Source organism: Bombina bombina, chromosome 1, assembly GCF_027579735.1.
Source record: "Bombina bombina isolate aBomBom1 chromosome 1, aBomBom1.pri, whole genome shotgun sequence".
NCBI lineage: Eukaryota > Metazoa > Chordata > Amphibia > Anura > Bombinatoridae > Bombina > Bombina bombina.
This window is the reverse complement of record NC_069499.1, coordinates 1,136,743,150-1,136,762,225: the sequence shown is the minus strand read 5'-3', so window position 1 is coordinate 1,136,762,225 and position 19,076 is coordinate 1,136,743,150. Positions and strand designations below refer to the sequence as shown.

The 19,076-nt window shown below is 36.6% G+C and overlaps 1 protein-coding gene across 1 annotated transcript in view; it reads right to left on the bottom strand.

Moving 5' to 3' along the window:
• ODAD4 (outer dynein arm docking complex subunit 4) overlaps positions 1-13,575 on the bottom strand; it is a 42,549-nt gene extending 28,974 nt beyond the window's left edge. The window contains exon 1 of the mRNA XM_053694148.1: positions 13,136-13,575. Coding sequence (XP_053550123.1) covers positions 13,136-13,255 — 120 coding nt within the window. The 5' untranslated portion in view covers positions 13,256-13,575. The remainder of the gene's footprint in view (positions 1-13,135) is intronic.
• Between the last annotated feature and the right edge of the window lie 5,501 nt (positions 13,576-19,076).

The window sequence follows — 19,076 nt, the reverse complement described above, 5'->3', positions numbered from 1 at the left end:
TAAACAGGAAATATGCTGTTTTAAAGACTTTTACAACTCCTCATGGATTGACCCCATGTGGAGCAGTAGAGGCCTTGAAAAACACAGACAAATGCTAAGGTGTGACTCTGGAAGTTCACGTAAGCAGACAGCAAATAAACATTTTTTTTTCTCTCTCTGTTTAAATACATGCCCCAGAATGTATTAAATATAGAAATTTGGGAAATTGTCTAATTCTATATTATTATTACATGGGTATTTGCTAAGCTTGGGAGGTAACTGTTTTAGTCAGTCAAAAATGTGTAATAACCTCTGTTTTGCTTATATTTTTCAGACAGATAAATTCAGATATACATAGAAATGATATATATGTTTTGAAAACACAAAAGATCTTACTTAGCCTCTGTGTTTTTAAGAATATAAATAAATACTTATGGACCATACACATATTAATGCTTGGATCATCTCTAATAATTATTTCTATTTTTATTGCAGACAACCATTGGTCATGAGCATCAATCTATGCACTTAGAAAGAGACGGAATGCCGCATGAAATGAATTAAGTCATATCATATAAACGTGCAAATAAATGTTTATAAAGTTTCACATACATCTTTTAAAATATAGTGAGATGAAAATATGGAAGTTACTTTGATGTGATATGACTGAGATATACATTTTCTATTAGGCTAAATGAAATATAAATTATTTTAATATAATGTTAGATATGTGATGTTTCATATCAAAATGATCAGAAAATTCATTAAGATATAACTTATCCAAAACAAATATTATGAATAGTTGTCGCAGTAAATTATGATAAAATTAATAACCATTTCATAGAAATACTGACTTAAGTTGTTTCAAATGTTGCTGTGTCTGTTTGTGCTGCCACCTGGTGTTATGTTGCGAGAACTACAGCCAGAAGGTTCTCTCTGGCTGTTAAAAATGAAATTTCCAAGGGCCAATCCGATTTAGACTTCCCAGATAACCAATGGGAAGGTCAGCTCCCGCAGGGCCACCCACAATTTACCAGTGATGGAAAAACCAAATAAAAAGTGAATGCAATGGAGAGAAAGGGACAGATTTTCTGCTGAAGCTAAAAACTTGTAACTGGTTCCCGCTGGGTGTGAGATACCACTTTACTTGAGCAAAGCTAATCTACCCTTCTCATTGATTGCGATATACACTTATTGGTGATCTGAGGTAAAATAATTCCTACCAAGGAATATCGGATATCGACTGCTTTTTACTTTGGTAACGTATTCAAGGTTTTGTAAGATAAGTTATATGCATATTTAATTTGTATTTAATAGATTTAAAGAAGCAGTGTGTTTTTCTCAAGTTAGCATTTCACAGCCTATATACATATATTGTTTAAATCTGCGTCTGATTGACCAAGTAACTCATCTATGCAAGTTCTGATATTGTCAGTTAATTTTGTATTAGGATAAATTGCAGTTAAATAGCAGAATATATATATTATCCTATTGTTTTATAAACACTGTTTAGAATTGTATTGCTTAGATGTTAAAGGTTTTTAGTCCCATTGTGTTAAATAAATAAAAGGCTGAATTGTGAAGGTATATTTTTCTGGGTTTTGTAAGAAGGATAGCATATCTTAAGAGTTGGTTTTAACGCATATAAACTTTTATTTAGTTTCCTTTTATTGCAAATATAGTTCAATATGTTCATGGATATTAACTAAATAAAAGAATTCAGGTATTTATATTAATTGCATGGTCTAGTAGATGCATGGTTAATTAGGGTTTCTATTTTTTTTTTATATTGTGTTTGTAACCCTGCCATAAACTGATTTATTATTTGGATAGCACTACTAAGATTCTTATAAATATACTGACATAATAATTGGAGGCACTTTGCATGAGATTTAATAATATCCATCATAATTGATATAATATATTTGTAAGTAAATAGAAATTATTATAAAAGAGAAAAAAAAAATAAATAAATCATATTTCGATATTAATATTTTGAAGATATAATTTTTTTTGAAAGTTTGAAATATTAATTTTCATATTTCGAGATTGACATTAATATCTTGAAATATTATTAAAGATTAATTTTGAAAAATTAATAAAAATATTTTTCATATTTCAAAATTAATCAAAAATATTGATTTTTCATATTTTCAAAGTTAATCAAAAATATTAATTTTTCATATTTCGGAATATTAATTTTTCATATTTCAAAATTAATAATATTTTTTTGAAATATAAAATTTTTCCTTCTCTCTTTTTATTGGCAAAAATTGTATGAGCGTTTTAGTTTAACTAAGTACTAAACCAATATAATAATGTCTGTAGCCAGAAGTGACTCATTTAATTCTATACATAGCAATGAAATTGGTCCCATTACAATACCCATTACTAAAGGTCAGGTCCTTAAGAAAGATATCTTAAGTTACATTAAAGGGAAGTTAAATATTGCTGGTGAATTAAATGATTTTGTGGATATGCTTGAAACTAGGGCTAAAAATATTACCGTTAATAATAATATGTGGAATGAGGAGAATGAATTCTTCCAGGAATTATTAATGATTAATCAATGCAAAGATCCCAAAAAGCGACAAGAACTAATACTAAAATCTTGGCCCCTTTTTATATGCATAATTGACGAAATGTCGTTTTGTGTCACAGACAAACGATTGCAAATACAGGAGCTAGAAAATAGTATTCGTTCCTCGCGCAGACGCGAAGAGGGTTTAAAAATAGCCAAAAATAAAATGGATGAATTTGCCCAAAACCTAGCCACCTTAGATAAGCACAATATGGACTTAATCACGCAGATACAAGATTTAAATGAACAGCTTGCGCAAAGCCAGAGAGAATTAAGCGATTTAAAAAGGTCATATCGCCATAATGAAAACCCCTATATTAGCAATGAGAATAATACAGATAATGCTAACTCCTTTAGCGAACGCGTTAGGGACGAGGTACGAAAATATATAGAACAACATAGACAAATGACCCCTAACGGGTCAGAAGTAGATTTCCCAAATAGACAATCCCCTCAGGATGTAAATCCAGAGGACAGCTGTAGCGCAGCTGATGCGGGGGAGGGAAACTCTAACAGAGAATCCCAAAATAAGTCTGATAAAGTCTATGATTCCCATAAAATAATCACCTTCGTACAACGCGCAGTACCTATATTCTCCAATAAGGGAACAACATCTGTAATTGATCATTTACAGGCTTTTGAAAATGCGTTAGCTATAATGAATGTTACAAGTGAGAAATTGAAAATTGAATTTCTGCCTTGGGTATTTGACAGTAAGCATCACAAATTCTTTGTTTCACTAAAGGATATGAATATTCATTCCTGGAATGGGGTAAAACAACAATGCAGAAAAGAATTCGGGCAATATCGCACTAAAACTGCAGCGAAAATAGCGGTATATGGTTTAAAGTGTCGTGCGAATCAGAGTCCAATCGAATTCCTTTCTGTATTGAAAAATGCGTACAGTATGGCTGAAGATAATCCCAGATTTGATGGCTCAGAATTTGTAAATTTATTTTTTAAAGCATTGCCTACACCCATCAAAATCAACTTAGCTAGAGATTTTGATGAGGACTGCTCATTGGAATGGCTGATCAAAGAGAGTACGAAGTTATACTCTATTCAGCAGTCCAGTGAGCAGGGGGTTAAAAAGGAGTCAAAACCCAAAATTGTGGCAGAAACTAGGGTGTCACCTAGCCCCCTCAATTTGGAGTCTAACAAGAGGACTTATGCAGAGGTGGCCAGTCAAAACAGGCCATCTCCACAGAGGTTTAATTCTGCCCCTCCCCCTACACAGGTTGAGGCGCAGGGAGACTATAACCAAAAGGGGGGACATAATCAGGTGAATAATTACTCACAAAGAGAATACTCACCAAATAATTGGTATCCGCGCAAGGGTAGATACAATAGACGGCGAAGATATTCTCAGGGTAACCAGACACCCCAGGTATATAATGCTCCCCAAAGTACTAACGCTGAACAAGCTGAACCCCAGGGGCAACCACGCCAGAATAGAAATAGTGGCCCTGATTCTGAGGGAACCCAATGGTCCAGGAATCAGTACAATGGGGCACCAAGAGATAGGCCCAGGGGTAGAGGTAACTTGTACAATCAGGTAGATATGCTGTTTACCCAATTAAATCGGTTGAGCGAACAAATCGCTAATATGAGTCAAAAATCTACGGCTCAGCAACCGAACAATACTTTTTTAGGGGTACAGCCAGTGGTCAGCAGTGGACCACAGGCACAGTCATAAATACTGCAGTATCACCTGAAGGGGAGGGGAGAGATATACAAAATGTAGTAATAAATATCAATGATACTAATCATGTTATCTCCCCACAGACCGGAAACGGACAAATTAGCTGTGACAATGAGCGACATCAGCCGGGAAAAATTAACCAAACTTTTCCTCTGCAGTTTTCTCTTAACATTATTTCCACAGATGCAGTACACAAGAACCCAGCTGACCTTGTCATAGGGGAAACAGGTAGGTATGAAATTTCCTCTGCATCGAATGACACAGCGGATCCAGGTAAAACGTGGCGAAGCCCACAGATGTACAAGAATGCAAATTTTATGTGTGAAATGATAGAAACTGCAGGAAGATATTATGTACTAGTTGAGCTGCAAGATTCAGTCTCCAACCCTATCAGGGGATTAATTGACACTGGGTCACAGGCAACTATCTTATCCCACAGGTACTACACACAGCTAAATGAGCTAACACCCCACAAACCCAAAATAAGAGAATTTGACGGTTCTCTAATAGGTGTTGGGGGTGACTCCCTAAAAGTCTACGGTACTGCCTGGTTAAAATTTAAATTGGGGAACAGGGTCATAAGACACCCTGTCATTATAGTGGATCTGCCAACTGATCGTTTAATTATTGGTAGTGATCTCCTGAAACGATTAAGCACCATAATTGATTGCATAAATAATGTAATTTGGTCGCAAGTTAAACGGCCTATCAATTATGAAAAATCTGGTATATCTCGCACCCGACACAGCTGTCACGTGGTGGAAGAGAAACCAAATGCTGTGGAGATTCATTTCAGGAATAACTCTACACCTGAAATCACTATTCTACAAATAGATGATCAGACTCCTTTTAGTGGCTCTGATGGTAATACTTTTAAAATATCGCCTGGAAAGATAGCGAATATTTCCCTAGATAGCGATGTATTAACCATATCACTCCACAAGGGGGATCATAAAATCCCTAAGTGGGGAGGCCACACTCAATACCTCACAGGGATTGAGAGAGTTAAAGAGGATCTATTTATCCCTATACAAGTGCATGACCTTGGTAAAACCGAGTATGCTAAAATAAACTTAAAACAGGAAGCTAGCTATATAAGCGAAGGTTTATTAGCGCAAATAGCTGAACCTAAAGTGATTAAATATCTTTCTCCCCAAGACCACTGTGTCAACGGCCTGGATGACAGGTCTGAAAGCTATAACATCACAGCTAAGTGCTTATTATCTATCTCTATCGGTAATAAGTCAGTGAAGCACCTGTTTTTAGTTTTAAATACTCCCCATAATCAAATATACATTGGCAATGATATCTTACATAGATATGCCATACAAATAGATTTGATTAATTCTTGCCTCTGGAGCAGGTTAAAGGGGGACCCTGAAGTATTTCAGGATGAAAATGCAGCCCTGAAATCAAACCAGCAATTGCCATATGCTGTGAATATGCAGGTATCTAGCGATGTTATAATTCCTGCTGGGGCTGATAAATTTCTTTTACCCTTACAGGTAAAGAGAGGTCAGAAATTAAAAACTTCTGAAACACTGATTTGCCTCTCCCATAGAATACAAAATCTGGGTGTCACAGTGACTTACACTCCTATGGTGAACATTGGAACTATTCCAATACATATTATTGTACATAACATGACCCCACAGGATATAACCTTATCCAAGGGAACTACCATAGGATATGCACTGGAATCAAGTTATTACACTTTTGGATTCCAGAATAATGTAATTGGGCTAATACCTGAAGGATACCTAACTGAAGAACAATTAATAGAACAATCCTTTGCATCTATGCCAGAGGGTCTATTTAATGTTCAGTCTATTTATCCCTTCAGCTCAGAGGAAGGCATCTGTAAAATTGAAGAAGCCTCTCTAGTGTTTGATCAGCCAATCAAACAGCAAGATTATCCCAATACCCAGAGTCATGGGAGGAATGTAAACTATAATCAAGGGGATCTCACCTCTAGACTGGAAGAAGCATATGAAATAGGACAGCCTGAAATCTTTCCAGGATTTCAGCAAATAGTCGAAGAGCAAATATCCTTAGCTAATGGCTGTTCCAGCGATGACGAACGCCAACAGCTGCGAGAACTCCTAATGGAATACAAGGATATTTTCGCTAAGGATTCTTATGACTGTGGTACTACAGACTTGCACATTGCAAGAATACAAACAGATCCCGATGCGCCACCTGTATTTGTCAAATAATACAGACTTCCCTTAGCCTCATATGATTCTCTTGCAGAGATCATAAGGAATTTGGAAGAAAGAGGTATTATCAGACAGGTGCACAGCTCTTATAATAATCCTATTCTAGGTGTCCTTAAGCCCAATGGACAATGGCGTTTGTGTGCTGACTTAAGACAGCTAAACAAACGAGTATACATGTCTGGCTGGCCTGTACCATACATTGACCAGTGCCTAGCACAAATGCAGGGATCCAAAATATTCACTGCCATTGATTGTGCACAGGGATATTGGACCATAAAGGTACATGAAGAGGACCAATATAAGCTAGCATTCTCCTTCCAAAAGGTTCAGTATGCATTCCAGAGACTTCCATTTGGATACATAAATTCTGGACATGAATTTGCTGTATTCATGCATAAGGCTATGCCTGACGCACTGGAAAGGGGGACCTTATCTTATGTTGATGATGTTTTAATCAAAAGCACAGACTTTGAAAAACACATCGCAGAGCTTAAACACGTCCTCAGCCAACTTAAAAGGGCAGGTGTCAAATTATCCCTGCAAAAAGCTCAATGGTGCCGCACTCGTGTAAACTTCTTGGGACATGAAGTTACCTCTGACGGATTAAATCCCCAGAAGAAAAAGGTGGAAGCGATAGTGAATTCTAAAAACCCAACTAACTTAAAGGAATTGAGATCATTCCTGGGTATGACGAATTATTCTCGCAAATTCATTGATAATTATGCGGAATTAGCTAAACCACTACTACTTCTTCTAAAGAAAGATGTGAAATGGCACTGGAGTGAGTCTCAAGAGACAGCCATCAGAGAGCTGAAGAGAAAACTCACTCAAGCACCTTGCTTAGCGTACCCTGAAGGTGGCAAACCTTTCTTCTTAGAGACAGGTTACACAGATATAAGCATGAGTGCTGTGTTATACCAAAAGCATGATAATTTGAACAAAGCCATTGCTTATGCGAGCAAAAATCTATCCCCAGTAGAAATAAAATTTAGCGATTGCGAAAAAGCCCTCTTATCTACTGTATGGGCTCTACAAAATTTCCGCAGCTATATACAGGGCGAGAAAATTATTGTAGAAACGGCCCACCAGCCTTTGCTATATTTACAAAGTGAGAGAATAAGAGATGGGAATTTGTCTAATAGCCGCATAACAGCGTGGACTCTTTCCTTGCAAGGCTGGCCATTAGAAATTCGCTACAAGCAGAATAAAAAGAATCCAGTCGCACAAGGGCTTGCTGAGCTCCACGACTGTACTGCTAGAGATCCTGGGGAAGGATTATCAGAAGATGATTTTCTGGAAGAACAATTGCTTTCCCCATATAAAATGTACAATGAGGACCATTGTCAAACATTACCTTGGGTATATGTTGATGGTTGTTCTTACCATGCCACTATTGATAATGAGCGCAGATTAGTCGCTGGCATTGGTATAACGGGGGCAAATGGATTTTTAAATATATCTATAGGTTTCAACATTGGACCAAGATCCAGTCAAGTTGCTGAACTAACTGCTGTTTTCAAAACCATTGGAATGGCTATTGAACATGGTATTCATGAATTTGTGATCATAACTGACTCAAATTATGTGCGTGACAGTTTTGTTGAATACCTGCCAACTTGGAAAAGAAATGGCATGCAGAAAAGCAATAACAAACCAGTCAAGCATGGCAAGTTGTTCTGCGAGATTGATAATCTGGTAGTATCCAATGATTTAACCATACACTGGAAAAAGACCAAGGGTCATTCCAGAGTTTTAGGTCCTGATAAGGAAGGCAATGACCTTGCGGACTCATTAGCCAAACAAGGAGCCATAACTGGAGAACTCCTTAATATTGACCACTTAATGGGTGCAATTCAGGTAGATGCCATCACCAGAAACCAGGCAAAACAACAGAGTGAGCCTAACTTGGTACAATGGAGTCAGGATTCTCCTAGTGAGGACCTAATCACTAGTCAAAAAGAAGACCCCATTGTAGGCATCTTCTATAAACACATAGAAGATCCTGAAAGCAACCCCATCTCAAAAGATGATTGTATTGGCAAAGAAGATCTGAGAATCTTAATAAAATCTAAATCACAATTCAAATTACAGGATGGTTTGTTAATTAGAACCTCCAAAACTGGCATCCAGCAGTGGGTAGTACCCACCAAGTTCCGAGGTCTAATGCTTCAACATGCCCATGATGCCCCCACATCTGGTCATCGTGGTGCCAAACTCACGTATGAAATATTGCGTGATTACGCTTTTTGGCCACACATGTTGAAAGATGTTCAAACCTACTGTCAAGGGTGTTTAATCTGCCCACAGTTCCAACCCACTGCACCAACGCATAGAGCGCCATTGCAGAAAAGGGGGATGGTAATGCCATGGTCAGATATACAAATTGATTTTATTGGTCCGGTAACAAGGTCATCAAGAGGTAACAAATACATGTTAACCGTGGCATGCCTGTTCACTAAATGGGTAGAGTGCATTAGTGCACCTAACAATAGTGCGGAAACATGTGCAGCATTGCTCATCAACCATGTATTTTCCAGATTTGGTCTGCCCCAAAGAATCGAGTCAGATCGGGGGACCCACTTCACTAGCGAAGTGATGACAAAAATGTGGAAAATACTAGGGGTTAAAAGAAAGCTCCATATTGCTTATAGAGCTGCCTCAAGTGGTGGTGTAGAGCGTTACAACCAGTCCATTGTTAAAATCCTCAAAAAGTTTGTGAGTGAAACAGGTAAAGACTGGGATATAAAACTACCTCTAGTCTTAATGGCATTAAGAGCAACTCCAAGTAGTGCTACCAAGATGTCACCTTTTGAGCTGATGACTGGTAGAAGAATGGTTCTACCTCAGCATCTGCTGTACCGTACATCAGACCAAAATTTGATAGACGCTGCCAATACACATCAATATGTGGAAAACTTAAGAAAGCACCTGCAATATGCCTTTGCATTTGCTCAAAGGAATTTAGAAAGAGCCGCAACTGCCACTAAAACCTATTATGATCTCAAAACATCCAAAAAGGAATATGAAATAAATGATAAAGTTTATCTTTATAACTTTGGAAGAGATCAGGTTAGGGAGAAGAAATTTCTTCCCTCATGGAAAGGTCCTTTCGTCATTACTGACAAAATATCTCCAGTGGCCTATAAAATACGGATCCCCAAAAATGGAAGTTTCATAGATAAATGGGTCCATATCAATCAATTGCGAGCGTGTCATCCCAGGTCCCAACTACAAGTCATAGAGGGAGAATGAAGTGTCATATCCCCAAATGAACTAAAGACATACTGTAGTTTAAAGATGCCTAACTGATAAACATGAAGGTTCAAAATTGACAGACTATCTACATAGAAGACTGTCCATGATGTGTACGGTCAACATCCTCACCAAATACCACTAACTTTGATCCAATTCAAATACATGTGTCCTACATATTTTTGAATTAGAAAGGGGGATTTATGTCAAGGTATTTGAAATATTATTAAATAATATATAGAGGTATATTTGTCTTTATTTGATAGATCTGTGGATGTGAACATGGTCTGTAGAACAAAGGATTATCTCTGGGAGATCTCACACACTCAATATGTTAAATTATGCAATTGTATAATTTAGCAAGGAACTAAAATATAACAAAGTTTCAGAATACAGGCAAATATATGGAGACGAAATGTCTGGGTTACCCTTTTGGAGCTGATCAGGGTCGTGGAGAGGCAGCTTTTATGCACATAGGTGTTAATTATCAAATACACATCTGCACTGCTGGCTAAACAGGAAATATGCTGTTTTAAAGACTTTTACAACTCCTCATGGATTGACCCCATGTGGAGCAGTAGAGGCCTTGAAAAACACAGACAAATGCTAAGGTGTGACTCTGGAAGTTCACGTAAGCAGACAGCAAATAAACATTTTTTTTTCTCTCTCTGTTTAAATACATGCCCCAGAATGTATTAAATATAGAAATTTGGGAAATTGTCTAATTCTATATTATTATTACATGGGTATTTGCTAAGCTTGGGAGGTAACTGTTTTAGTCAGTCAAAAATGTGTAATAACCTCTGTTTTGCTTATATTTTTCAGACAGATAAATTCAGATATACATAGAAATGATATATATGTTTTGAAAACACAAAAGATCTTACTTAGCCTCTGTGTTTTTAAGAATATAAATAAATACTTATGGACCATACACATATTAATGCTTGGATCATCTCTAATAATTATTTCTATTTTTATTGCAGACAACCATTGGTCATGAGCATCAATCTATGCACTTAGAAAGAGACGGAATGCCGCATGAAATGAATTAAGTCATATCATATAAACGTGCAAATAAATGTTTATAAAGTTTCACATACATCTTTTAAAATATAGTGAGATGAAAATATGGAAGTTACTTTGATGTGATATGACTGAGATATACATTTTCTATTAGGCTAAATGAAATATAAATTATTTTAATATAATGTTAGATATGTGATGTTTCATATCAAAATGATCAGAAAATTCATTAAGATATAACTTATCCAAAACAAATATTATGAATAGTTGTCGCAGTAAATTATGATAAAATTAATAACCATTTCATAGAAATACTGACTTAAGTTGTTTCAAATGTTGCTGTGTCTGTTTGTGCTGCCACCTGGTGTTATGTTGCGAGAACTACAGCCAGAAGGTTCTCTCTGGCTGTTAAAAATGAAATTTCCAAGGGCCAATCCGATTTAGACTTCCCAGATAACCAATGGGAAGGTCAGCTCCCGCAGGGCCACCCACAATTTACCAGTGATGGAAAAACCAAATAAAAAGTGAATGCAATGGAGAGAAAGGGACAGATTTTCTGCTGAAGCTAAAAACTTGTAACTGGTTCCCGCTGGGTGTGAGATACCACTTTACTTGAGCAAAGCTAATCTACCCTTCTCATTGATTGCGATATACACTTATTGGTGATCTGAGGTAAAATAATTCCTACCAAGGAATATCGGACATCGACTGCTTTTTACTTTGGTAACGTATTCAAGGTTTTGTAAGATAAGTTATATGCATAGTTAATTTGTATTTAATAGATTTAAAGAAGCAGTGTGTTTTTCTCAAGTTAGCATTTCACAGCCTATATACATATATTGTTTAAATCTGCGTCTGATTGACCAAGTAACTCATCTATGCAAGTTCTGATATTGTCAGTTAATTTTGTATTAGGATAAATTGCAGTTAAATAGCAGAATATATATATTATCCTATTGTTTTATAAACACTGTTTAGAATTGTATTGCTTAGATGTTAAAGGTTTTTAGTCCCATTGTGTTAAATAAATAAAAGGCTGAATTGTGAAGGTATATTTTTCTGGGTTTTGTAAGAAGGATAGCATATCTTAAGAGTTGGTTTTAACGCATATAAACTTTTATTTAGTTTCCTTTTATTGCAAATATAGTTCAATATGTTCATGGATATTAACTAAATAAAAGAATTCAGGTATTTATATTAATTGCATGGTCTAGTAGATGCATGGTTAATTAGGGTTTCTATTTTTTTTTTATATTGTGTTTGTAACCCTGCCATAAACTGATTTATTATTTGGATAGCACTACTAAGATTCTTATAAATATACTGACACTATGCACCAAAGCCCTTATTCACATCACTAAAGTTCCAAAAAGCAGAAGCACTCCAATCTATTTCATATAAAAGCTTCTTTTACTCAGGCTGCATACTACAGACGACGTTTTGGAAATTACCCCTTAATCATGACATAGACTATTGAGCATGAATAAAAGAAGCTTTTATTGGAAATACATTGGAGCAATAATGTTAATCACAGAGAAGAACTTTCCTGAAATATATTCCTGATCCCACCTAGCAAGCTCAGTCCAACCCCGAAATACAAGTCAATCACTCTCTGAATAAGGAATTTGAAAACCCCAGATAACCATATTTTCCTTCATTGGGCCTCGTGAGTGAGGTGCAGTCATATTCCTCTAAGCACATTGGGCAAGGAGTCCACGCCCTGGTTTCCAGTATCACCCTTACAGACTTACCAAGGGTCATATTACAAATACATACAGAAAAGAAGTGCTCTCTCAGGAAATGATTGTCTGGGGTTGCCATGTTCCTTGTTCAGAGAGGGATTGCCTGGTATGGGCTGGAGGACTGACCTTATTAGGCGGGTTAAGACTGATATACTTTAGCAAAGTTCTTCTCTGTGAAAGCATTATTGGGCTTAGAAGCCTTCTCCTAGGAGGTAAATTGCCATGGAACAAGCTAACAAATCTATTGAGCTTTTGTTCATTCCTGAGAGAGCGCTTCTATTTCTGTATATGTATTTTTTTCCATTTGTTTTAAGTCTGACAACTATCTCTAAATAATTTTTCATTCTTGAAACTTCCCCTGCTATTCTCACATTCAGGGATTTCCCTTCTACATTCACACCTCCCCGATGTCCCCCTATATACCCTCACTGGCACATTTTACTTTCTTCTTGTTGGATCTTCTCAGCTGCTTCTCCTAATCGGCAATCTTTAATATATTGCATTCTAGTACTATTGGAACTGCCCCATATACTTTACATTACCAGATCTCATTCCTTGCACATCCTCAAACCTCAACCTGCTTCGCTCTTGCCATTGTTATGTCTCACAAACCAAAACCACTCGCTGCACTCACATTGGTAAAACACTCCAGGGCCTTGTTGAATTCTCCTTTTTGATACAGCAGCTCCCCCTCTGCCATGTAGTTGGTGAAGGTGGTACGGGGCCCCTGCTCCCCCTCTGCCTCTTCCGCCATGGTACGGTCTGCCAGTTCGCAACAGAACAAATTCTCCCTGGCTATAGCTACCAAGCTTGCATCGTATCCTAGCAACCGTACAACAAACCTCACATCCGGCAAGTATTTCGGAAGTTGAGGATAAAAAGAAGTATGTTCTGGTCATTCGCGTTTTGCATAATTATAGCAGTATCATAGCATGGCGATTCGGTGCCACTCAAGCAGCTTCCAATGCTTCCACAATTGGCCATAACAGATACGTTTTATGGCATCTTTGTAAATCCAGTAGGTGCTTGCTATTTGGGAATCGGAATATATGTACAAGCAGGTTTGTTAGCACCCTGGTGCTTGCATAGGGACAGTGAGTGCATTTTTCAAGGTGTATTCGTTTATAGATGGATACACATCACTTCCTTTAAATGACTGTACACGCTGTGCTGCCCATTCCCACACCCACAGATCTGTATAATGAAATGACCCTAGTTTGATGAATTCCTTTTATTTATTTTTACAGAGGACACGAAGCTTGTTCTTATTGAATTGTTTTTGTTCTCTGTTTATGTAATAATTCAAGGACATACAAGAGATTTTAAATACATGTGCCCATTTGCTAAGTCTTATTCATTTCTAAACCTATTCCAAATAATTTTTAGTACAACCACAATACATAGTCCCTTTTTAGCAAGACATCGGTTTTCTAACCAATTAGACATGTCGTTTAGTATTAAAGGGACATTCTGATACAAAAAGGATAAAGGGGTCCCACATTGTACCACCCAAGCAGGACCCAAAGTTTATTGTGAACGCCATGAAATTGCCACTCTCTGTTTTGCATGGGGCCTCTAATGCTTGCAGCTCCCAAACAGGGTTTTATCTTTGTATTTAAATCCAGCAGATCAACTTTTTATGTCAACAGACTTGAACAGAATTTGCTTCTATTATCTAATTTGCTTCATTCTCTTGCTATCATTTGCTGAAAAGCATATCTAGATAGGCTGAGTAGCTGCTTATTGGTGGCTGCACATAGATGTCCTTATGTGATTGGCTCACTCATCTGCATTGCTATTTCTTCAACAAAGGATATCTAAAGAATGAAGCACATTAGATGATAAAAGTAAATTGTAATGTTGTTTAAAATTGTATTCTCTATCTGAATTATGGAAAAAAAATGGGTTTATTGTCCCTTTAAATATGATAATCAGAATGTTCACTTCTGATTGCAATAACATATTTGTACATTGAAAAAAAAGTAATGATAATATTTTATAATGCAAATAATCTAATATGTATTCTATTAAAAAATTATTGCCATTTAAAGTTTATTTGTATTTTAATGTTTAACCAATAGATGGTGCTGATGTCATAACGGATTAGATGTGTTAGCAAAGGAAGATTTAATCTATTATGGAACTGTTCTATTTAATGCCTTCCAATGGGGATTTAAAGGAACAGACAGTCAAATCAAAATTATACTTTCATGATTCAGATAGGACATGCAATTTTAAATAACTTTCCAATTTACTTTCATCGTCAAATTTGCTTTGTTCTCATTGTATTCTTTGTTAAAAGCTAAATCTAGGTAGGCTCATATGCTTATTTTAAAGCCGTTGAAGGCCACCTCTTATCTTAGTGCATTTCAACAGTTTTTCATAGTTAGACAGTGCTAGTTTATGTGTGCAATAAAAAAGATAACATTGTGCTCACGACTTCTGGAAGGGGCAGCGCACGTAGGAAGTCCAAATAATAAAGATACATGTACAAATATTCACAAAAGTGAAAATAACAATAAAATAAATGTGAAACAATTCATTCAAGTTCATTCAATAGTGGAAGGATATATCCGTTCCTTAGAGGCAATGATCTTCAACATATTCCTCGAAAAAAGAAGAGAAGATATAGTGTAACTCTGTCAAACAGATGTGAACACTTGTAAATAAAGACAAATTACTACTCACATTTGATGGAGCTAATGCAAGCTCTATGGTATGCGCACACCTACTTTTATACTGGTAGGCAAACAGTATCTCACAAAGGCAATAGTATGAAAGATAATTTATTTAAAAATGTAAAAACCATCACAAATGCTTCGTGAACACCAATATTTAAGGGTTATATAGACCAATATACAAATTTGTATAGTCCGGAGTTAACAATGTATACGGATGTATGGCAGAAACTAAACCGATCATCAACCGCAGCTCTGTACCGGTAAGATAACACTCCACCCCTGGCGTCACTGGCACGTTTTGATGTGTGAGAGATAAAAGTTCCGTTCCGATGTACATTTCACTGTACTACTTGCAGCTTTGTCAAGAAAATCAAGGGGGGCTTTTTTATTTTGATGTAGGAAGTCCGCAAGCTTCACGCTCTACATCGAAAGAGCGTTTTTTATCTACCATAAAAAGCCATTTTTCTTGGCCACTGATCTATGTGCTGGCCTGGAATGCTGGACACGGAAGTCTGGCGTTGTGGAAGTCTGCGTTAGCTTACCTATCTGAAGCACCTCCATTTCTGTGTGGGTTTTTGTCATCGACCACACATGAGCGCAGGATAGTAGCACCTTGCCTACACTTTATACATCACCAGCTGAACGCGTCATACCAGGTGGAGGACGGGCAATCTGCGGCTCCTGTGGAACATATCTAAAGGGTATCAAGTGTTATCTAGAATAGATTTGTTTTTAATTTCAGATACATTGTGGGATATTTATCAAAGCCTCAACTATGCTGCATTCGCCGGCACCAATACGCTCGCCTAACATCGCGGCCGCGGACCTGAATACGCTGTCCTTATTTATAAAAAATAGACGCGCACCAAGTACGGGGCGATGAGCATCGGACTGTTGTTAACTAACAGTCATCGATCACGTGTCTATTCGGCTTTTTACTAACTTTATTTATACCCTGTCACTAAACTCCGCCGCAACCTAAATAAAGTTATTATCCCCTATACCGCCGCTCCTGGACCCCGCCGTCACTAAATAAACTTATTAACCCCTATCCCGCCGCTCCCGGCCCCCGCCGCCACTAAATAAGCTTATTAACCCCTAAACCCCTGGCCTCCGACATCACTACCACCAGCGAAACCTATTAACCCCTAAACTGCCAGCCCTCCACATCGCCATAAACTAAATTAAGCTATTAACCCCTAAACCTAACAACCCGCTAACTTTAAATTAAAATTACAACATCCCTATCTTCAAATAAATTTAAACTTACCTGTAGAATTAAGACATTATTTTAAAATATTAATTAACCTACCCTAACTATTATACTACAATTAAATTAAACTACCAATTAAATTAAACTACCAATTAAATTAACTAAATTACATATTAAAAAACCCTAACCCTACTCAAATTAATTACATTTACTATTAAACCTTATTAAAAATTACTAAATTACAAAAAAATAAACGCTAAGTTACAAAAAATAAATAACACTAAATTACGGGAACCCCCCCCCCCCCCACATTATCAAAAATAAAAAAGAATTACACCTAATCTAACAGCCCTATGTAAATATAAAAGCCCCCCAAAATAAAAAAAACCTAGCCTACAATTAACTACCAATGGCCCTTAAAAGGGCCTTTTGTGGGGCATTGCGCCAAAGAAATCGGCTCTTTTACCTGTAAAAAGAAAATACAAACACCTGCCAACAGTAAAACCCACCACCCAACCAACCACCCCCCCAAATAAAAACCATATCTAAAATAACCTAAGCTCCCCATTGCCCTGAAAATGGCATTTGTATGGGCATTGCCCTTAAAAGGGCATTTAGCTCTTTTACCTGTCCAGACCCTACTCTAAAAATAAAACCCACCCAAAAAACCCTTAAAAAAACCTAACACTAACCCCCGACGATCCACTTACAGTTATTGAAGTCCCACTTGAAAGATCCATCCAGCTGGCAAGAAGTCTTCATCCGGGCGGCCTCTTCCATCTTCATTCAGCCGGCGAAGTCTTCATCCAGACGGCATCTTCTATTTTCATCTATCTGCCGCGGAGCGGCTCCATCCTGAAGACATCCAGCGCGGAACTCTTCTTCAATACTGTCGCCACCGTAAACTGGAACTTGAATGCAATTGACGTCATCCAAGATGGCGTCCCTTGCATTCCTATTGGCTGCAAGCTTCCAATCAGCCAATAGGATTAGATCTGCTAAAATCCTATTGGCTGTTCCAATCAGCCAATAGGATGAGAGCTCAATCCTGCGTCGGATTGAGACCGACGGATCGTATGTTACGTCACAGATTTCAACTTTTGCCGTTCTGTAGGCTTTGATAACTAGGTCGGATCAAGCTCGCAACAATTACGCTGCGGAATTCCGGCGTATATTTGCGGTTGATGGCTTGATAAATATCCCCCATTATTTGGACTGGAGATAAGGGCTGATATCAAAGATATGGTCCTATCAGACCATGTGATTATTTCATTAGAAATTAAAACTAAAACTCTACAACCTTTTGTTAATAGCAGATTTTTCTTCCCCAATTATTTATTACATACATTAAAATTTAAAAATTGGTTACATGGTAAATGGAAGGAATTCTATGATTACAATATCACATACATAGATAGAGTGGAGATCTTTTGGGAAACGGCAAAATCCGTTTTCTGGTAAAAAAAGAAATACAATTGGATTGGACTATACCTCTGTTACATTCACATTATTACTTAAAAGCATCATTATTATATGATACATAAACTGGATGACTACTTCTCTATTACATTTCTTTGGGAAGAGTATATACACTCCAGATAATTATTAATAAAATTTCTTTATATATGTTTATCACCAACATTTTGTAACCTTGTATTATCATCCTGTATTCACTGTGGATTGACTGTATTACTACAACATTGCATTGTACTATTGAAATTGTTCAATTAAAACGTGAAAATAAAAAATAAATAAAAATACAGTTGTCTAATAGTGTTAAGAATAGCTATGACTAAATCTCCAGCCCAATCAATTTATATTGAGATAGATATATATATAAAACTGAAAACACAAATGGATCTTTTTTTTAAAACAAAATACAGTGCAAGAGGATCTACAACAAAGGGCTATTTATGGAGGGCATGCTGGCAGGTTTTCAAAGTATTTATCCAGAATTACAAAAAGAAGGCACAAGGCAGTTAACTCTATTTCTGCGATTAGGACAGGGAAAGATAAGTTTAGAAACAATTTGGATATTAAAGCTGTTTTTTAACTTCTTTCAGAATTTTTTTAAGGCTGCTACACCTGACCAAGAACAGAAAACTACATTCTGGGACAGTCTGGAATTGCCCAGACTTTCTCAGGAAACAGTACAACAATGAAATCTTCCAGTTTTGATGCAGGAAATATCTGACAGAATTACATTTTCTAAGCTTAATAAAGCGGTTGAATTTTATAGAATATTACAAGACCAAATTATGCCCATTTTACATAAGCTGTTTAACGTATATTACTCTAATAACACAGCATAAAATCAAGCATCTTACAGGCCCATATCCCTACTAAACTTTGATTATTTATTGACATAAATTATTTCAAAACGATTGAAGATACATCTTGGTCAAATAATGCATGAAAATCAAGTGGGCTTTATGTTAGGTGGTAGATATCCTGTCACAATATGCGTAAGGTTTGCTAGTTTTAGGTTTCTATTGGAACATATTTAAACATAAAAAAGCACAACAAAGTTGATTTGGCTATACTTTTAGCAGATGCCAAGAAAGCTTTTGATTATATAAGTTGGGACCATTTGTTTTTTACTTTGGATAAATTTGGATTTACAGGTTATTTTATTAATTTTGTTCACTTTATATATAATAACCCAATTTCTTCTATTATAA